General features: G+C 47.6%; 1 protein-coding gene across 1 annotated transcript in view; it reads right to left on the reverse strand.

Moving 5' to 3' along the window:
* The window catches only part of IMPG1 (interphotoreceptor matrix proteoglycan 1), a 1638967-nt gene that overhangs the window by 155744 nt on the left and 1460145 nt on the right, over positions 1-23078 (reverse strand). The window contains exon 14 of the mRNA XM_085609628.1: positions 20380-20599. Within this exon, the coding sequence (XP_085465754.1) occupies positions 20380-20599 (220 nt within the window). The remainder of the gene's footprint in view (positions 1-20379; positions 20600-23078) is intronic.

Raw genomic sequence — 23078 nt, forward strand, 5'->3', positions numbered from 1 at the left:
CAGGACGAGGTTTGGAATGAGTAGAGAGAGAGGGGGAAGAGTCAGAGGGAAGGGTATAGAAAGGCTTGTTTGGAAGAACTGAACAGTAAGAGGTTTGAGATGATGCAAGGAGGGTAGAGTCTAGAAAGGGCTATTCTGGGGATCATAGTTGATGACTGGGAAATATTGCGAGAGGTATAGGGTAAGAAATAGGGTAGTGCATTGGAGAGAGTAGTAGAATGAGGTTTGGGATGAATTGGAGTGTGTAAGTAGAGTATACATTAAGAGAGGTATAGGGTGAGATATAGAGAAGTGCATTGGAGATGCTGAATTAAGAGTAAAGTAATCAATATAAAGATACATAAGTACATGGAAGGTATATATGTGTAAGAAAGGTACTATATCTAGATTTAAAGTTGTATATAATGAACTCCGACTTTCAAGTTTTGCTGTATTTAAGCTAATTTATACAATAGTGAAGCAATTGTAGATGAATAGTTATGATCAGAACCAATTCTTGAGTAGGCTTCTGAAGATAAGATACTTATCCGTGGATCTTATGTTTTGGGGGTAAAAAGTCCCATAGTTTGGCTACTTGAACAGAGAAGGATGTGCCACCTATGTTTCTTAGGTCGAGCCTGGACAGCGCATGCGCTGCACTGCGATGCATGATGTATTAGAGTATGAACTTGAAGTCCCGCCCATCTCCACCCATATTTTTAAGTGGCTTGTGTCATTGTCCTTTGTAAATGCCGACTTCTGATTTTTTTTTGTTGTTTTTTTTGTTTTTTTGAAACCGTTTATTACAAAGTTCAAAGAATATACAAAGATGGGCTTACAACCTTCAGGCCGGCCGCTAGCAAACAAGAGGAGCATATGATACACACAGTAGAACGCATGCTGCGGCAAAGGGAAATGTACAGGAGTTAGCAGCGTTGATGGCCACACCATCCGGACCCCACATAACGGTTTCTTTTAAACATAAATAACAAAAAAAAAAAAAAAAAAAAATCAAACCAAAAGGCAACCCACAATCGAAAACAGCAGCATGTGCTCCCCTAGAAGGGGGACCCTACCGATCCATAGGAGTATCAAGGGGGGGAGAAGGTCAGGACAGGGACTGGGTGGACTCCGTGCCCGGTACCGGAGAGCTAAACCGGCTAAGGGGACGGGGCAGGCGATGGATCAGGCAATAACGGCGGGGTACAGATTCCCCCGCGGTAGGCGTTCCAGGGGCCCCATACTTTCACCCATGTCCCAGGCTTACCTCTCGCTACATACACCACCTTTTCCCGAAACATGCACCAGTCCAGATTTTCCTTCCAGGCCGAAACAGTCGGGGACCTCTGGGAACCCCACAGTTGAGCAATATCGCGCTTGGCCACCATATATCCCAGAGTCACCCACCACGTCTGTGGCGCCGAGTAGTCGGTTGGTTCCCACACGTTCAACAAACATCTCCTCGCTTCAGGCAGCAGCGACACACGCGTGACCACCCGCAGGACCTCATGCACACCACGCCAGAATCGCTCCACCTCTGGGCATTCCCACAAAATATGAAGAAAGGTCCCCAAATAACCACACCCACGCTTTCACAACCCGTCCACAGCATAGCCCATACGCAATAGCCTTGGCCCCGTTATGTAGACCCTATGGAGTATCTTGAGCTGGACGAAGCGAAGGCGGGCCGGTATGGCCACCTCTTTCGGGGAGGCCACCGCAGAGACCCAGTCCTCGTCGTCCAGCTCCAATCCATCGGCAACCCAAGCCTCACGAAGATTAGTCAGCAATCCCGAGCGGTCATTAATCAGTTTTTTATAGATCAATGAGATCGTGCTCTCCGGTACATGTCCATCCAGCACTCTATCCTCCAGAGGGGAGTACTCCGGGATGGAGGCGACGTCCGGGAAGGCGGAGCATAGTGCATGACGGATCTGCATATACCGAAAGTACTCCCTGTCCTGCAACTGGAATTCCGTCTGCAGCATCTCGAACGTTTTGAATCCCCCCCTCGTCCAGAGATCCCCCACCCTGCTGATGCCTATCATGTCCCACTTCTCGAAGCCCTTCGAGGTCCACAGGGAGCCCAACTGCTCAGATGCGTATAGTGGTGACGCCCGGGTCAAACGATCCTTCCACCCCATCGCTACATTAGCCGCGTGCCACACTCGTACCATGACACGCGTGGGGCCCGTCAGACGTGCGTCGATCGAGCCGGAGTAGAGCGCTCGATTATAGTCACCACCCGGCAGTAGCATCTTGTCCATTTCAAAGGCCGGGTTTAGGGCGGGCCCGTATAGGCCGTGATTAATCGCAGCCAGCTGGGAGGCCCAATAATACCGTTTAATATCCGGGAGGGCAATCCCCCCGTCATACCACGGGAGCGTCAGCTTCGCCAGGGCGATACGCGGTCTCCCGTCCCAGAACAGGCGGCGTTGCAAACTCTCCACCTCGCGGAAGTAGCGCGCCGGGACGAGGTCCATTGTATTCTGCAGAGCGTACAGGAAACGCGGCAGCGACATCATCTTAAACAATGCCGCCCGGCCGAGCGGCATCCTCCTTCAGACGCTGGAGGGGGGGAAGCAAGTTCCGATCATAGCGGGCCTCCGCGTCCAGGGTAATGAAGACACCCAGGTACCTAAATCCCTGCGGGGCGATCTGGATAGGACAGCCCCGCGGAAGGATAGGAGCCTCCCCAGAGAGAACATACACACACGATTTAGCCCAGTTGATGACAAGGCCGGAGTTACGACCAAATGAATGCAATACATCAACCAGTACTATCAGTGATTTACGTGGGGAAGCCAGGTACAGGAGAATATCGTCAGCGTATAGAGATACGCGGTCCTCATACTCGGGGGTCCAGCGAAGACCACGAATAGAAGGTTCCCACCGCAGCCACTCCGCCAGGGGCTCCAAGGCAAGCGCAAAGAGGAGCGGCGATAACGGGCAGCCCTGCCGCGTGCCCCTGCCCAACTCAAACGGAGCCGACACTCTACCGTTCACAACCACCTGCGCCAGTGGGCCAGAGTACAACAATTTAACCCAGCTAATAAACCCTGGGCCAAACCCAAATTTCGCGAGCGTCGCCCAAATATATGGCCATTCAAGTGTGTCGAACGCCATAGTGGCGTCCAAAGACGCCAAGATGGCCGGCTCCCATATGAACGGGACACGTGCGAGCACCCCATGCAAACGCCGCAGGTTAAGCGCTGTGTTGCGATGGGGAATAAAGCCGGACTGGTCCTGGTGGACCAAGTCACACACTACGCCGACCAGCCAATTGGCCAACACCTTGGCGAGAATTTTGGGCTCCGCATTCAATAACGAAATGGGTCGATAGAACGTGACCTGGTCCCGTGGCCTCCCCTCCTTGTGGATAACCACGATGGTAGCCAGACGCTGGTCTAGCGGGAGGGAACCCACCGAGTGGGCCGCAAGGAACATAGCACGGAGATGCGGCGCCAGCGTATCCGGTCGCAGTTTATACAACTCGACGGGAAGACCATTAGGACCCATGGCCTTGCCGGAAGCGACCGAGCGTATGGCGAGGGCAATTTCTTCGGAGGTTGGAGCGGCGTCCAACGACACTCTGTCCTCCTCCGAAAGGGAAGGCAGCGCGATATCTCTGAGCAGGGCAAGGGAATCCTCTTCAGAGCGGGAAGACACCGGAGAATACACCCCATGGAAATAGTCCGCGAAGCAGGAGACAATTTCCTCCGGTTCAGTGACACACACACCATTCGTTTTCTCAATCAACGGGACAACTCGACTCGCTCTCTCCTTTTTGTCCAGCCACGCAATCAATTTACCAGCCTTATCACCCACATCATACAGTCTCCCCTGTTGCTCTCTACTGAGGCCCCTGGCCGCCTCCGTGACGAGGGCCTTATAGGCCGCTTGCTTGAGTTGGAGAACATGTAATTTGTCATCCGTCACCCCACATTCTAGATCACCCTCCAACTCGGCTATCTCAGCTTCAACACGGGTCACCTCCTCCCGCTCGCGCCTCCGGGAGTGGGAAATAAGGGACAGGGCCTCTCCTCGGAGTACTGTCTTAAACGCCTCCCACAGTGAGACCGCCGATGACACAGACCCCACATTCTCGTCAAAATAGCGCTTAAGGGATTTAATCAGCTCTGCGCGAATGGTGGGGTCACACAGGTACCAGGGATTAATCGGGACCACCCTACCCTCTCCCCTCGAAAGAATATCAAAGTGCAACAAGAGTGGAGAGTGGTCCGAAATACCCCGTGCCAAATGGCGCACCTCCCCTATCCTCCCAACGTGTGCTGCCGGAACCAGGACATAATCTAGCCGTGAGAGACTACCATGAGCCCCTGAATGGAAGGTGTACTGTAGCTGCGTGGGATGTTTTAAACGCCAACAATCCACCAGCCCCAGGGTATCCAAGAGGCCAGATAACCACGCTTGGGCCCGGGGGAGATCCCTAGGGGGGTGACGATCCACAGTTCCGGAAACTTCAGCATTAAAATCCCCCCCCACCACTAGAATCCCCTCCGGAAGGCCAAGGAGGAGGCGCCCCAGGTCCGCAAAGGTGGTCGTCTGCAGCCCCGGCGGGACATATACTGACACAAAAACGACCACTCTGCCCTCCATTCTGCCCACCAAAACCGTGTAACGTCCCCTATCGTCATGGCGCACCTCATCAATCGCCAACGGGAGCGAGTTTTTAACCATAATGCCCACACCCCTTGAACCAGACGTGAAGCCCGAATGGGCCACGAGGCGGTAGCCCCGTCGATTCATAGCGCAAAAGGAATTGCCAATGAGGTGCGTCTCCTGCAGAAAAACTATATCGGGCGAAATTCGCTTCAAGAACTGCAGGACCACACCTCTCTTTATCCTGTCCCCCAGTCCATTAACATTCCAGGACAACAAACTCAGTCCCCTACCCCCATCATAAACAGAAGTCATCACTCGTCCCCCAGAGAGCACTGTAGAGATAACACAATGATACGTTTGCCTTGTGGTGTAAACAAACAACAACCCACCCCAACCCACCCATTCCAACAAAACTCCCCCCTCCCTGCACCCCTGCATGAGCCCGGACAGCCCCCCCAACTTGCAGTGTGCCTGTCGCCCCTATAGAAGAAACTAGCTAGACCCCCTAGAGGAGGAAAGAGTACCCCTCCTAGACCCCACACAACCTCCATGGGAGGGGAATGTACAAAGACAGACGCTTGATCGAAAATAGCATCGTATTCGTCCAGAGTGAGGCCCAATATTGACCCCTCAGTCCCGATCCAGTGGGCCATCTCCTCCCGCCGCCCCCCCTCCGCCATCCCGATCACGATCCCCAGACAGAGTGTCCAGCCAGTCCCCAGCCGCTTCGGGACGATCAAAAAAGTGCGTGCGACCATCCACCTCCACTCGCAGCTTGGCCGGGAAGAGCATGGCGTATTTTAAGTTCAGGTCCCGAAGTCGGCGTTTGACGCCCAGGAAGCTCAGTCTCTGCTTCTGGACCGCTTGGGTGAAATCAGGGTAAAAGTTCACCTCCATATTTTCCAGCTTAACCGGCCCTTGTATTCTGGAGGCTTGCAGGATCGCGTCTCTGTCCCGAAAGTAAAAAATCCGGGCAATGAGAGGTCGCGGAGGGGCTCCGACCTTCGGCCTTCCCCCGGGAACTCTGTGGGCCCTCTCCACGGCAAAAAATTTACTCAGTCCCCGAGGCTGGAGATGGGTAGTGATCAGGTCCTCCACAAATAGATCCGCCGCCGCTTCCTCCCGTCCCTCGGGTACTCCGATGATGCGGATGTTGTTCCTCCGGGCCCGACTCTCGGAATCCTCAAGGCGTCGATCCATAAGTGCACTCGCCTGAGTAAGCCGGCGCACCTCCGTTTGCAGTGCCGCCACCTCAGTCGTAAGGCCCGATGCGGTTTGGGCCAAAGAATCAACTCGGTCGTTGGTCTTGGAAAGATCGGCCCTCACCAGGCCGACATCCACAAGGACCGCGTCGATCTTCTGTGCCAGGGTATCGAACCGCTGGCCCACCGAGGCCTTCATCTCGGAAATGGCGCCCATGACGTCGTGGAGAGTCAGATCCGTGGGCAAGTCCGGGGCATCAGAAGGGCCCTCGGGGGACTTGTGCGGTCCGCCGGGAGATCCCCTCTGGAGGGTATAGCGGTCCATGCTGTTGGCCTGATGGACGGTGCCACGCCGGGTTGACTTGGCCTTTGACCGATCTCCATCTTGTTTCGTGGCCATCGCCGCTGGTCCCACAATCGCACCAGCAACGCCGTAGAGGGCAGGCAATCAGGGCCACGAGCTCCGGGGGGGCCACCCCAGATCGGCAGGGTGGGTCACAGCCGGCAGGCAGGCAGGGTCCCCCAGCGAGGCCACACCAACACAAAAAGCTCCGCGATCACACTTGCAGAGACGGTGCGAAAGCGAAAGCGAAAGTGCGGGGTACGCGACTCGCCAGGCCCGGCCCGCCGTTGTTGTTCACTTTGTCACTGGGAAACCCCCAACGCAAATCCGGGGTCCGGCGAGGAGAAGGCCGCAAACTTCAATCGGTGCTCACTCCGGCACCCGAGGTCCGATTTGAGAACGGAAAACGGGTACCACCTCAACTCAGGTTCACCAACACAGTCCCCTCAACCGAGGCAGGATGAAATCAGGATAGACGTAGGAGGTTGCGGAGGTCCTCGGGAGCCGCGCACCTACGCGGCCATCTTGGTTGCGCGCTAGGCTCCTCCTTTCGACTTCTGATTTGTTAATAGTCTTGTTAGTCCCTCATTAGTACCGCCTTGTCTTCATTTGTAACCTCCCATGGCGACTGGCCCTTTTACTTTCGTTGTTACACGGTATGTCTTATTTAGTCTGTAAGAACTAACTCTTTTAATGCGTTTCTCCTACTGCAGGCATGACATGCTTTACTGCAACATTCAGCGCGCCTCACGTGCTTTCATTTTCCAAGCAGCCCGGACAATAGCGGACGCTTCTTTGAAATGAAATAGGTCTCGCATTTACGAGAGTTTGTTCCATTGAAAATGACAATGTCATTTTCCAAGCAGGCCGGACAATAGCGGACGCTTCTTTGAAATGAAATAGGTCTCGCATTTACGAGAGTTTGTTCCATTGTAAATGACAATGTCTTTTATTTATGTGTTAATTATCAAAACAGATAAATGAAAGGCATTGTCATTTACAATGCCAATAGCTTAAACTCTCGCAAATGCGAGACCTATTGCATTGCAAATGCCTGTTTACTGTGGAAAGGCTGGCTCTCATATGGGTTACCATGGGCGTACGCTATTACATTTAATAAATGCTATATTCAGTTTGGGAGTTGCTAGAAACATGGTTCAAAGACTTCTTTAAATAGTGATTTACAATCTAATCAAATGCTCAAATCTGATTTTACATTACTATTTTAAATGACACTTTTAGAAAGTTGTAATTTTTCTGCCGAAATCTAAAAGGCTTTCATGCCAGTGTCCATCTGTCACCTGATCCCGATGGCTTCGGTGGTAAAATGTGTATTGCCCCCAGACAGTGGACGAAGGGCTGTGGGTGTTTGGAGGGGGATACTTCCCTTGATAGGATAGCATAGGGGCTGTGCCCAGCCGCTTCCCTAGCTTCAAAGTGTTAGAACCGGAGTCTCTAATTGGCAGGGGTATGCACCCTAGTCCAAATAGGGACCACCGCTTCCGACAGGGTAGCTTGGCACAGAGCAGGAAGGCTTAACTTCAGAGGCAATGTGTAAAGTATTTGTGCATCACACGCCATCAGTAACACAGTAACAACACGCACAAAAGGACACAACACCAGTGTTATATAAAAAAAAGTTATCTTTATCTAAAAGGGAAAAAAAAATTACGCAAGATCCAAAAATATGGCAAGAATATTCCATATACAGGAAAACATTTCCAATACGTAATGTTCCTGAGGTGATTGCCACCAATATCTGGTAGTAGCTGTCTCTTGGGGGGGAAGTACTGGGGCAACCAAAGCAAACTGTTCCAAAATGCAGTAGAGTAGACGCTGTTCTCAGGAGTTGAGTATGAGGCACTTTGGGACGCAGTTAATGGTATCCAGGACAAAAGAAAATCTCAAGCAGGCTGTGCAGAATGCCCAGGTTGAGTGGACAAGCGGGCGTGTCACTCTTTGCACAGACCCTATTGGATCAGTAGAAGTGTGGTGCTAATGACTGGGGGCAGGAGATGCGGATTTAATGCGGCTGAATGTACTTAACCCCCGGGCCGGCCCGCTTTCCAAAATGCAGGAAATCACAGTCCCTCCGCGCGATGCGCAATATTATTTAGAGTCCCGGCTTCAGAAATGCCCCCAAACAAGTCCCACACAGTCTCTAGCCGCAGCCCGTACCCCGCCTGAGGCAACCACACGCTCCTGTTCCCTGGACTCCGGTCGGGGTGTTTATCTTGGCAGTGCGGTCCCGTCCGATTCTCCGGGGCGGGCAGCAGCTGACCGGGGGACACGGTCGAGTTGCTTGGTGACGCCTCGCAACTCCTCCACTCAACGTGGCTCCCCTTCATAACAAGCCCCTCATTCCTGGGCAACCCCCCCCCGGGCTGGAGCCAATCCCAGCGCGGCTCCTCTCAGGTCAATGATGATGCACACAGGGTTTCCGAGTAACTCGGGCAGCTTTGACCAGCTGGGCTGCTCGGGCCCGTGGCGGTGATATTGGGAACAATTCTGGATGCGCTTGAGCACGGCAAGCAGCGATGAACTCCGGGGCCAATTTGTACAGGGTTGTACACACACTCGGTGTTGCAGAGGCAGCCTGAAGAAAACGCTGTTGTTTGGGCACCGCTGGGGAAGTTTTAAAAGCGTTCTAATCCCAATGAGGCAGTTCTCATGACTTTGTGCTGTCCTTATGAACCCCCAGCAATCAGGGGGGCAGTCAGAGAATGGTGGAGACACTCTGGTGGTGTTTCTTTAGCCTCCCTAGCAGGGCAGGATCAGCAGGCAGTAGGGCAGCTCACTAGGTGGGGGCAGCAGTTCCTGGGAGCAGTCAGTCTCCTCACAAGTGGCAATCCTCCTGGCGCAGCAGTCCTCATTCCAGCAGAGATTCTTCCCTGTCCAGTAGTGTAAAAAGATGTGTGGCCAGGACCCTCCCTTTTATACCCTGCAGTCTAGTTACTAGAAGGGAGCAGAAGTCTCTGGAAGGGTCTGGGGGCAGGGGTTTCTGGAAGAGTCCAGGGAGTTCTGGGATGTTCCCTGCCTTCCCTGACCTGGCTTCCACAGTGACAAAAGGCAGGGCCTTTAAGGCTACAGTGGGCAGCCAGTCACAGCCCATTCAAGGGGAGAAGGTGTGAATCACCACTCCCACCTCACTGCCCAGGCAGGCTAGGAGCATGCAGATGGGAGGGGGGAGGCTGCAGTGCCCAGACTAAGTGTAGGCAGAGAAATATCTACTTTATAAAAGGGAGAATTCTAGGGTAGTAGTGTCCAAACCCCATATATCATTGGAAAGGGTTCCCCGCCCTGATTCTAACGAGACCAAACATGACAGACTTATTAGGTCCCAGTCAGAAATTATCCCAGAAGGGGGGTTCCCCGGGGTAGCCTATGGAGGGTTAAGCCTCACTACAGTAACAGGGGCCTGTGGCAGATATGCCAGTGTCACAATGTTTTAGGGGAGAGCACCTGCACCTCAGCACTGTTTAGCAGTGGTGAGGCGCCCAGAGGCCAAAGTCCAACAAAAAGGTACGGTAAAAATGGGCGGCACAAGGGCGAAAAATGTAGGGGGAGACCATCCTAAGGCTGACAGGTCCAACACAAAGGATACCTACTTTGTCGCAGGCAAATTACTCTCAACCCTAGGCCTTCCTCCCTTTTGTCTCACTTGTCAGGCTGGCTCCAAAACCAGTGGGATGGGAGGAACTGACCAGAACTGGTTTAGGGGATGGACACAAGTTTGCTACCTGCCCACAGGCTGGTACAGGGCATATAAGTGGATCCCATAGACCTCTCCTAACAATACTCCTTCACTCTTCAAGAATCAGAAGAAGGACTCCCTGCTGTCAGAAGAAACTAAAGGAAGACTAGACCTGCTTGCCTTGAACGCAGGACCCCTGAATTAACTCCAACTACCAGTTGGATGACCTCCTGTTTGATTTACAGGAACATAAGCTTCCAGAGGCCTCTCTCCCTGCAACATCCCATTTGAGTTGTTCCAATTATATCTACCCTGGACCCTGCTGCTGGCCTCCATTGTAGTGAGTCTTAACTCTGAGGTGGTCCCGCCCAGGTCCGTAGTCCTCCTGTCCCCAATCTGCAAGACGTGATACTTAGAAACCTTGTGCCATCTTTATGCCAGTAGAGCCAATAGAGACCAGTATAGTCATAGATGCTGAATCACGGCTTCAGTTTAGCATGGTGGTTTGTCCTGCTGATGGAGATCTGACTTCTGAAAAGTTTTTGAGTCTCGACGTAGAGGGTTTCAAAGGGACCAACTTCGATCGGCATCTGATCGATGTCGAGGTCTTCCTGGGCACCACAGCACTTCTTCAGAGCTTTCCTGCCTTTATCTATGACCACACCAGGTCCCCACTCTTCAGCATCCTGCCATCTACTGCCCCAATTCGGATTTAGCTTACCCTGGTGACGACACATCAACTACCACTTTTTCTTCATAATGTTTCTATGTCAGAAGATACATTTACCACCAGGACGAATCAGATTCCTGCTTTTGACCCAGGCTTTATCTCGGTCCTCCTAAATTTTTGACTTTTACCTAGTCTAGCACGACCTGATGTCGGATCATAGACAGGAAACCACTAACCTGCCAAGCCGGATACAGCGGGAGCGATGAAGGATGTTAGTTTGCCCTGTCCCCACTACGGAGCAGTCTGGGAGCATATATATGTATCGCCCACCAGACCACTCCCCAACAGGGGAAAGGGAAAAAAGGGACAAAGGAAACAAGAAAGGTGCGGCTGCGAAATCACTCTCTGAGGGGAGGTAGTAGACTGCGTGCCACTCCTGGTTCTCCAGCTGTCTAGCCCCGTGTTCCATGCAGTGAGAAACAAATACAACACCACATATATACCAACTGCAGCCAGTAACGAGGTGGTCTATAGGTATGGAACAAACAAACCAGCACTTACAGTGACTGTTTCAGGGCTATTCTGACATTGGTTACCATGGGTACAAACACTCCACGTCCTGAATCCCTGTTATGCCCACCAAGATTAGCCTTGTCCAGCACGAGAGTCACTTCCCACCAGATACTTAAACGTAGAGTACTTATCTGTGAGGGAAGGCGAGTAGCTCATGCACAGGTAACTGCAGGCAAGGTGATTCCGTTGGTTAAAGATGTAAGCGGAACACCCTCTGAGGCAGCAGAGCAGAGAATGCAGATTGTTCACTCCACACTAACAAAGCAGCATGCGCAGCAGCGCTTAAAAGGAAATAATTCCTGCTCTCTGAAGCGGCGAGAGAAGGACACATCAACAGAAAGACAAGCCTTTCAAACGGCTCGTATCGTTCCCCCCTCGGGGCTGAAAGGGAAGTCAGCAACAAGAAAACAGAAAAGACGGGATCCGAGCCTTTCAAACGGCTCGCCGAGGGGCACCCGTTCCGTGAAGGTGCTAATCCGGAAAGGATTATGCTAATGCGGCGAAATGCGGTAAGGCGAGTACGAAGGTCCAGGAAGCGCTTCAGTGCGCACGGGAAAGATCAGCTAGTCGGGATACTAGCAACGGCTCTGGGATGCGCATCAGCGCGCGTGGTTCAGGACTCCAGTAACGGTTCTGAGACGCGCAACGGCGTGCGTGCTTCCGGTCTCGGCTTCGATTCCACGCGTGCAGGATGAGGGTTTAGACACACGAAGGAATCGTAGGTTCACAGGTGAAGGCAGGTCAAGCTGGTTCGGTGAGAATTGTAGGATTGACAAGCCCCGAGCAGCCTCAGGGCGGAGCTAATAAAGGCAGTTCCTTCAAGGGGCGGGTGATGTCTCCTGAAGGATGCTGGGAGGTGTAGTCTCAGGCATACCAGACACAAACCACTCACACGTTCCTCTAGCGTGGTTCCCCCTGCTAACTACGCCGGGACCTGACACCTGATAACAGTGGTTGGCGCTTCAAGCTTCTGCGCTATGTTCAATTCAAACATTAAAAATGCATATCTCTGGTTTTACTTTTTGGATGTTTGTCATTTTAGTGTTATTTTATTTATTTAAACATTCTCTATTATTTTTATTGATTTTCTTGTGTCATGTTTTCACTTTAGTAATGTTTGTGAGCTACAAAAATACATTACACATTGCCTCTCAGTTAAGCCTGACTGCTTTATGCTAAGCTCAAGTTTTTTCATGACTTTCATGGTTTACACTGACAACAATTGTGAATATTATTTCACGTGGGTTCTCACTCCCATCAACTAATACTCCAATTTCCTACACTAGCAATTTGGTTTAGGGGCCGTTGTCATTAATATATTACTCGGGAAGCCAAGTTTTCATCTGGAGATCATAGAATGTATGGGTCAGTGAGAGGAAACTCGTTTGAACGTGGCTTAGTTGTAATCTCTGACTTGACATAAATCACTCAGTGGTAAAGAGACAGGCTTTGAAAGGAGTTAAGCCATGCCAGTAAACATTGGAAGAGTATTACACAATTTTAATCATGAGAGCAGTTATGCTTGTGTGTTAGGAGAAGGTTAAGAGAGAAGAAAAAAACATTCTCTTCAACATGTTTTATTCTACTGAATGGCATTTTTAAAAAGATGTGAAGTATTTCTCCCTTACTTATTAGCTGGGTTTCTCTAAATGTAAGAGGCTAGAAAGAGTACACCTTCCATTATGCCAGGTAATGGTGGTTTGCCTCAGGTTAGAAATGGAAATCCAAGGCTCTGCCCAGGCTTTGCTTTTCTGAAATCACACTAGATTTAAAGAGGTAGTCTCATGGTGTTTGATTCTTGGGAGGTTCTAAAAGATCTGGTGTTAAATGTGATGCTACCAGTTAAGTATAGAAATCAGAAAGCTGTGCTTTGGAATCACTTCTCCAAGACATTCGATAAACTTAGGGGTATATTTTGCAGCGCCATGCTGAATCATTAAAAAAACACAGGGATGTACCATATTTTCAAGACTACATTGCACCATTGTCTTTTCCCTCGCAGTGGCGCTACAAAAAGATGCCTAGCGCCAACACAGACACCCATGCGCCATAGTGCAAGGGTGCAAGCGTTGCTCGGATGATTGTTTATGTACAGGAATGTGTCACATACCTGGTGATAAAAGGAAGGACCCGTACCACAACCTGTTGCACCTCGGGGATATTTGCTGCCCCATTGCTTGGTGCTCCGTGTGCTGCCTGCTGTCTCCCCCGCCGCCGCTGCCTACAAACTCCTGAGGCGCGGCCGCTGTGCGGGGAGATTACCTGGCCCAGAAGCCCCTGCAAAGAACATTGCGGGACACGCCCCCTTCTCGCCCGGTGGCACTTAAACATCAGCTCGACCTCCCGCTTCGCGGGACGCGCGCGGGCGGTGCCGGGGCGAAGGCCGGGCCAAGGGCGGGCCCGTTTAAGCCCGTTAAAGACCGATCAAGACCGGACCGGGCCCCCCCTCTTTATTCTTCACCAACCCTGCCCGCATATATTTGTATGTATGCTTTGCTCCTTTAAACTATAACAGCTAAGTCCTGTGAAAACGTTTATTAATATTACTATGTAACACCATGTCCACAGGGGGAAGCAGAAGTAAAATGGTTGTTGGTGGAGTACAGGGGATAGGCCCGTTAAATAATTTTATTATAAGGGCAAATGAAGCCATAGATCAAGGCATTATCCTTCTGGAGCGCAGAGTATCCCAAGATTTAGCTTTGGCCAAACGATCATCCTTGGGATCTCTTGCGTCAGCCAGAACTCCAGTGCAGGTTAAGGATATTGGCCCCACAGTAGATGTTCGCGTAGAAGTGCACAGTATGCCGAATGAGGTTGATTTGTCAGCATCACAACTTCTAACAGACTCACAACTGAGCTTGGCATTTGAAAGGTCTCCGGAATTGCTCATCAGTCCTACACCAGATGAGACAAGCATGAGGCGGTTAAGGGGAAGGAGGGAGGGTGCTATATGGAAACAAGTAAAACGGACAATTGTGCCAAAGGTCAAAAAGTCTTGTATGCTGAAGAAAAAGCATGGGAAAGAATCAAACCACCACGGAAATATCGGCAATGGGAACACACACTCAGATGTAACAAATGTAGTTTTAGATACAGGAAGTGTAGAGGCCTTGGATACTTTGGGTGGAATATGTAACAACTGTGAAGCAAATAACCAATTACTGACAAGAATTGGGGAGCTTTTTAACATCCATTTGTCCCCGATAGAGACTAGACTCCTATATATAGAAAAACAACTGGCCGAATTGAGTGCTCTTCCCAAAAACCTTCCCAACCACGGGGCTTTAACGACCGGGGGAACCAAATTTAGTAATTCTAAATCATTAGGCACATTAGGTAAAAAAATCTCTGCCCCAGTGGTAATTTCAAATGTAAAGTTAAACACCCCGCTGGCTCCAGATAAGAAAACGGTAGAAAACCGGCAATCTCTACTGTGCCTAATAGACAGAAAAACAATATATCTAAGGTCTCCACCACACTCCCCAAAAGGGATTGGGACATGGGAGTGAAAGAGGGCAGACTTAAAGTTAATCTGCCCCCAGAAGCCAGCCCCTTTGTGGTGGTTATGACTGGGGTTCCAGAGGTGGCGGACCACATAGATGAACCTAGTTGGTCATTAAAGAACAAAGTCCAACATTGGCTTAACATTAATCGCCCTCTACCTCCCCATCGGTCAAGCAGGATTTTAATGGTGCGCAGAGTGCCCTGGGTGGGACAAGAGAGGAAAAAAATCCATGGCGACTGTGTTATAATTAATTTAGAGGACCCAAACACAGTAGATTATATATGCTCATGGAGAAATCAAGGGCGTAATGAATGTATTGAAACAAAAAGACTCGCCTTTTTTTTATCCCCCTAGGAGTCGCTCTGAGCCGGGTTATGATGAAAATTGGAGTAGAATAGGCCACCGGGATTGGGGTGGAGATTGGGGAGAGTGGGGAGGGTACCCTCGCAGCGATGGAGAATTTATGGAAACCTGTAGAGGGATCCCGACTTCCAACAGGTATAGCTGTCTGGAGTCGGTAGACTGACTCACACTACCTACCGGGTCCCCAATCAGAAATCGGGAGGGGCTTAGAAAGAATAATGGTAGAGCCAACCAGACGGTTAATAGCCACCTAAAACGAACTCCTGAGAACAGGGATGCAGGCATAGATGTAGCTGTAGCATTTACCACACAGTGCCCACTAGCCATAGGGACAAATAGTATGGAGATTGCTGTAATTGAAATCCCTGGGGGTGGTTAAGACAGTGCATCACCAAAACATAGGCCTTTACATAAGGTGATTATAAATGGGGAAACTGAAAAACCCTGTCTAAATAAGTTGACTAAAACTGATCTTAGTATCCTTAGCTGGAATGTCGCAGTACTGGAGCCTAGATTATCGGACCCCAATTGGTTAAAGACACTACTTGATAAAGATATAATAATGTTTCAGGAGACCTGGGCTATTACTGATCTCCATATTGAGGGCTTTCATTGTAATAGTGTAACTGCAACTAAGCCTGACTTTGGCCGCCCCGTGGGCGGGTTACTGATTGGTATTAGGATAACGGCAGGTGGACATATAAAGATAATGCCAACCAAAAGCCCTAATATTCAGGTTATTAAATATAAAAGAAAGGTCCCTATTTATGTGATCAATTTTTATAATAACGATTTCTATTCATTCCCAAATATTTTTTTTTTAGAACTTTCTAAATTTGTATCTGATATGATTGAACCATTAGATAAAAGCAGGGGTAATAGGATCATTCTAGCCGGGGATTTTAATGCAAAGATTCCTAACTCTGAATTAAATAAAGGAAATATCCAAACTGATCGTGTGGCAAAACGGGGTATAGAATTGGATTGCCTTATTCGTGAGCATCTTTTAACTAACGTGATGGATGTAAATGATAACTCTACAACTAATTACGTTCCGACATTTAGAGGTAGAGACCACTCCTCAACTATTGATTACATTTTTATGTCACCTGAGTTAGTTGATTGCCTTATAATGGCTAAGGTCCTAGAAACCGCTTTTGGGGATCATAATGCATTAGTGGTGAAAATTAGATTGGGTCCCTCCCCAGTATTCGCACGCATATTAGGTGCCAGAGATATTACCCCCGTTACAAATAATCTGAGGCTGAAATGGAGGGGGGTCGACAGTGGTAGGATAGTCGAGCTTGTTACAAACAAGCATCAGCACTTGATCGACTCATGCATACTCTCAGATGGGAATAATCTACGGGTAATTAAAGATTTTACCACTCTGTGTACAGTTATAAAGTCATTCCTAACTGTCCCTAATCAAAGGATAGATAAGGATCCCAGGTGGTTCGATAGAAATTGCTCAGTTGCTAACAGGGCCTTACGTAAGGCACTGAGCACACAACCAAGGTGCCAATTGGAGGTTAGGGTGGCAAGAAAGAAGTACAAATCCACAATAGAGGAACGCAAGGCAGCGATTCTGATAGAGCACTGGGAGGAGTTATCTGATTCCGCAACAGGGAAGAACGGAACAACTTTCTGGCCTGCAGTGAAAAAGATGCGTAATATGGGAAATCAACTATCTACAATTAGCTGCATTATCCCGAGTGATCAGTGGGAAGATCATTTCTCCAAAGTATATGCCACACCCCCAAATGTTAATGATGACTATATATCTGGCCAATTGTGTCCTCTACAGATTAGTTTAGGCGAGGTGATTGTGGCTATTAAACAGAGCCTTGGTAATAATGCCCCTGGGCCAGACGGTTTTCCAATAGATATAATTAAATGGAAACCTGAATTTTGGGCACCTATCTTAACGAATGTTTTTAACAGCCTACCTCTAGCACCTATGCCCGACACATGGTCTACAAGCATAATAGTGCCAATATATAAGAAGGGGGAGAGAACAGATCCAGTAAATTACAGACCTATTTCCCTCCTAGACAACACCTTGAAAATTCTGGGACGAGTCCTATATAATAGAGTAAATACTTGGGCAGAGAAATCGGTTGTTTTGGACCCGTGTCAAATGGGCTTTCGAAGTAGGGTTGGGACGACAGAGCAGTGCCTGAATTTAAACATAGTAATTGGCAAATATAACATCGCCAGGTCGTCACCAATTTACCTAGCCTTTATGGACTTATCGTCCGCATTTGACTTTGTAAATAGGTCTAAACTGTGGTTTATTCTTCTAAATTACGGTCTAGACACGCCCCTTGTACACTTCTTGGCCTATCTGCACACCGATACAAAAGCCCAAGTAAGGATCGGGATGGCGGGGGAAATTTCCGGGGCCATAAGAGTGGAAAGAGGAGTTAGGCAGGGGTGCGTTTTAGCACCCCTGTTGTTTATTATTTATATTAATTGGCTATGTAACTCCCTAAAATTGGCAACTATGGATGTCCCGAAAATAAGGGGGGGGGGGTTGTTACCGACACTGCTTTACGCAGATGATGCGGCCCTAATGGGTCTCACACCGAATGCCCTACACACCCTGATTAAAAGCTTTGCACAGTATATGGATAGTTTAGACCTCAAAGTAAATTTTAAAAAATCTTTTATTATGTCGTGTGGGCCAGGGAAAAGACAGCTTAGTGCTATTTCGGTGGGAACTGACAAGCTATATTACACAAATACTTTTCCCTATTTAGGAATGGTTTTTGTTGCGAACGGCTCGTGGAGTGGACATTTGGCCCACGCCATGAGCAAGTTCTCAAAAGCGATTAATTCTATCCTTAGTCTCCCACGGCCTAAGAAAATAGGTGCTACTAAAGCAATTTATTTTTTTTTTAAATTGCAGTGTGTACCGGTAGCAACATACGGGGCTGAGATATGGGGTTTGGGTAAGACATCTAGTATTCAAACCGAGGAAAATCGTTTCTGCAGGAAATTCCTTGGAGCCCCTATTGCTACATCAGAGTATATTTGTCATTGTTAACTAAATTTGCACCACATATCAGTTTTTATAGCAACAAGACCAGCCTTGTTTTGGCTAGCCATCTGGAGGAATACAGCGGCCTCTCTAACCCAGGAAATTATAAGAGATTGTCTCAATTGTGAGAAAGGGATGACAATCTGGAGTTTTTAAGAAATTAAGCAGCGTGGGTAAAGGCTATTTATTTACCGATCCTACTAAGATTGAGCCCACAGACAAAAATGAAATAAAATTTGCACTGTATGCACTTTATAGTAAAGAGAGACTGGAAGTGGAACTAACTAAATCAACTGTCCAGGCCTATGTGAATAAAGACCTGTATAGACAACCAATTCCTTTGTATCTCACGTTATCAATGACAAATCGGGAAAGATCACTGTTGTTCCATCTAAGGGCAGGTACTGTTAGATTTCTATTATGTTTTCCATTAGGTTACTTTTCATCGAAATCTGAATATATGTTATGCCCATGTGATAGAGTGAGTCTAAAAAATGATCTACACTTTTTCTTCACTTGTAAATTTTATCTTAAATACATTAAATGGTTTTTATTTCCATATTTTAAGAAACAAAGACCACTCTCCCTGGAGCAGTCCTATCTGATGTTGCTTACCCTGCACACTGATGAATTGATTTTTCGCGTTAGCACTTTTTTGAGAGTTGTTACCTATGTACGAAAAACAATGGAAAACCCTTGAAATAATTTTTGTTGCTAAATAATATGTAATTTTGTAATGTGTGTTGTTTTTACTTAGAATTACAAATTTATTATTGGGATTGTATACATGTGATTGCTTTTATGGATTTGACAAAATTCGAATAAAGATTATGAAATCGAAATCGAATCGTGTCCCTTCCTGCACATAAACAATCAATAATGGTGATTTGCTACTTCTGTGTGTTCTGTATTCTGCAGCAGACATAGAAGTGGCAAATCATCACTTTTTAATTATTGGTTTTGCACAAAAACAATAATTAATGGTCTTTTGCTCTTTCTGTGTGTGTTGGAGAATGGAGCACACATAGAAAAAGCAAAAACAAGGCAAAATAAAAGTATTTCTCCACATTGCACCCCTCTAACGCCTGCTTTTGCATGGCGTTTATCCTTGTAAATCTGGGGCAGCATAAAAAACAATGGGGCATATGTACAAGGGAAGTGGCGGAGTGCAGCCTTAGCCTTCCTGGCTTAATGCTGCACTCCGCCACTTCAGAAAAGCAGGGATGCACCATATTTAGAAGAATGTGGTACAGCCCTGCATTTCCCCCTGCAATGGCACTACACTTAGCAGCCTAGCGCCAACGCAGGCCCCCTTGCACCATAGTGCAAGGCTGTCACACAGACGTTGCAAAACGGCATTTAAAAAAAAATATTGTATATGAGCAGGAACGGGACCTTCCTGTACATAAAAAATCATTGGATTTTTTGCTGTTTTCATGTGTGCTGCAAAACGCAGCACACATGAAAACAGCAAAAACAAGGCGAAATGAAGCATTTCTCCTTGATGTGCCAGGGTAAGACCAGGTTTTCCCTGGTCTTAATTCTGGCGCTGCCTCCTATTTACGCCTCCCTTGTAAATAGGAGGCAGCATCAGAATGAATGGGTGTTGCAGTGGAACACCCACTGCAACACCCATTGCCCTCCCCTTTCACGCTAAGCATAGCGTGAAAGGGGCCTTATTTACATGGCAACATGCTTAACGTTGCCTTGTAATTAAGGTGCGGCCCCTATTGCCATCACAACGTCACTGAAAGTGACGTTGTGATGGTAATAGAGGCTTGTGCATATGCCCCAATGGGTGTTGCAGTGGAACACCCACTGCAACACCCTTTGCACGAGAGTTCCATATTTGCAAAGCAGTGTTAAGCCATCGGTGTTAAGCCATGCAAAGTGGCTTACCGCTGCTTTGTAAATATGGTGCAGGGCATTGTGCCACCAGAACGTCGAAAAACGTGACGTTCCGGTGGCGAAATCACCTTGTACATATGCCCCCTAGTTGGGGAAATCAGCTACCAAAAAGGATAGAGGTAAGAAGAGGAAGTGATTAGATAAGTGCTTATTTGAACAGCAATGAACGGGGAAAAGGGGGGACAAATAATTGATTGTGAGGGCATCAAAGCAGCTGTTCACTTACCGACATCAGGGTATTAAATGTTCATCAATGAACTCGTTAACACAAATAAAATTAAGTGACCCAACAGATCTTCACTAACAAGTTACCCTATTAATTTTAGATTTTGTGCCTGATTTACACCATGCTTTGAACTAAAAATGAATTCACACATAGCTGTGTAAAGACAAACACAATACTGTACATAGACAGAAAGTCCTCCTGTGGCTTTGTTTCCCGTCATGCAGCTCTCGGCGCGTGCTCTTACCAGGTTCCACATCCAGAGAGTAGCTGTCGATCTCCAGGTTGAGGCGCTGAGCCGCAGCCTCGCAGAAGTCCTCCAGCACGCAGTGCACCGCCTCGGTGATATTGTAGGGCACCGACTTGGCAAACTTCATTTTGCTGTTGACAATCACACTTCCTTTCCTGAAGTTCAATATTTCTAGTTGCTTAAATCCCGTTAGGTTGGATATCAGGTATGGAAGCAGCTGCAAAACAGAAGGTTATTTTACTTCAGCTCCTCTGTGAATACAGATCTCCTCTTAATTCTACATGAAATCAATATTAACGCTTACAGTCTTACAGCATTCGCTTCTTTTTCTTGAACACAGCAGCCGAATGCATTTAGATAATAGGATAATGTAACCTAATGTCCTTCCGAGAGTCCTTATTATTATTGGAAGTGCATCTTTCTTTGTGGTACATGAAATATGCAGATAAACACCCATTGGTACAAGTGTTCTTGGCAATGTATTTTACATTGAATGTCTATAATCAGGGCAATGCACATTTACTCGCGCGGTTTACTTGCACATTATTTTACGCCCGTTGGCATCATTTTACATGGTGCGATCAGGAAGTGAAAACATAAAGGCGCTATTATCTGAGTAAATTGATGGCCAGAGAGCTTCGGTCGGTTATGTCACCTTTAGATGCAAGAAAATTACCCCGTTTGAGGTCGACAGCAATTCCAAAGGAACACTGCCTTCTGAAAGGACTGAATGTATGTCACAGTATACAGATTAAGATGTCTGAGGTATCAGTTTGTATCACTGTCAATATTTGAATTCCAAGAGTCATTAGCGGGGCATGCGGCCCCGAAGTAGAGATGCTTTGTTCCAGCTTAATATGAGGACAATTTGCATCATATCGTATGCACATGGACCCACTGCTGACGGGCCGAAAAATCCGGAAATACTGCTTGAGACCAATATTTCTTTAAAATTAAATGCACAACTTCAGAGAATGAGTAATTTACTCCCTCGGTGAGTAATGCCCCAGGATGTCAGCGCGATTTACAATGTACAAGGTGGCAATGGAAGAGTCATTGGTGTATCTAACAAAATTCTGAGATGCTATTTTATTAATAGAAATATTTTATTAATAACTCTGCCTCTGGGACGTTTGCATTTTAATGAAACATTTGTGTAATCGGATCAGGTTACTAAATACTTTACCTGTTATGAACCATGGGGCTTTGTGGGATTAATAAATGAATATTATATGACCATTTTATGAATTATATTAGCAAGTAGATTTTACCTTAGACCGTAAGAGTAAAATTGTGCATAACAGCAGTTTATATGAACGAAAGGACATTTTAACCGCAGTAATTTGGGGATATTAACTAGTAATTAGATTTAAATATATAGATTACATGTATACATTCTAGTGATGTTATAATTTTTTTTATTAATGTGTTATATTTTGACTTGATGACTCCTGGTAAGGTAGAGGCTGGGGGCCTCATTGATGAGGTTTTGCCATAGGGCAGCGCAGCAGGCCTTGCTGCTGCGCTGCCATAAGGCAAAAGAAAAGGGCAGAAATGCGCCGTATCTATTAGAAACGGCGCATTACTATCCTTTTCCCCTGCGCCGGCACTCAATGGGATGCTGTGCGCCAACACAGGCACCTTTGCACCATGGTGCAAGGGTGCCTATGTTGCGGGGATGATCATTTTTGTGCAGGAAGGGAAACCTTTCTGCACAAAAACAATCACAAGTGGCTTTTTCCTCCTTCTATGTGTGCTGCAGAATGAGAAAAACGAGGAGAAATAAAGATATTTCTCCTCGTTGTGCCGCAGGCGTACGTTTTTGGCACTGCCTCAGACGTAGGATTTCTCATACATTTTGGGTCGTCTCAAAAAGCCATGGATGTTGCTGGGAACGCCCCCAGTAACACCCATGGAAAGCCTCTTTCACACAGTTTTCTGTGTGAAAGGTGCACATATTTATAAGGCCATGAAAAGCCACGTAACGTGGCTTTACGCGGGCTTTTAAATATGCCAGCGGCACATTGCATCACCAGAGCGTCAAAAAGTGATGTTCAGGTAGTGCAAAAGAGCTGGTAGGGCCTATGAGGCCCTGAGGGTTTCTGGATAGAAACATCTGCGAAAGTAGGTGAACACCACCAAATTCGTTCGTTTGAGAATTTCCACAAATCATCACGGTCTAAATATTCTCCAAAATTTACTAGTGTCAAGGGCACATGTAAATGGGAATTTAAATTTGGAATAGTCTCAAAACTGGGAACAGTCTAGTGCAGGGTTAGGAGATTTCTAACTGAGAAAAAAGTTAAACAATTACTGTTGCAGATTCCCAAGAAGAATCATGGGAGGACTGCAGTGGGAGGATATGTATGCTTCTTCCCAGACATCATTGTGGTTCACACATTTCCCTTACAAGGCTTACACCTCTTTATGGGAGAGCATTCTAGCTTGCTGTTTGCTGATGGAATTAGTAGAATGAGGAATGAAAATGGGGATAGTTGTTGGGCTGATTGGGGCCAGGACACATTTGAATTCTACATCCTGCCTACATCATTGAGCTTTAGGGTGAGATGACTACTGTCCTGGAAGACATGCAGCAGGCTATGTGTGTGGTCTTGAGATGACATTCAAAGAATGACAGAGAATAGATCAATAGCCATCCCAAGCAGTGTTCCATGCTATATTTAAAGTTTTAGAAG

Source organism: Triturus cristatus, chromosome 6, assembly GCF_964204655.1.
Source record: "Triturus cristatus chromosome 6, aTriCri1.1, whole genome shotgun sequence".
Taxonomy (NCBI): domain Eukaryota; kingdom Metazoa; phylum Chordata; class Amphibia; order Caudata; family Salamandridae; genus Triturus; species Triturus cristatus.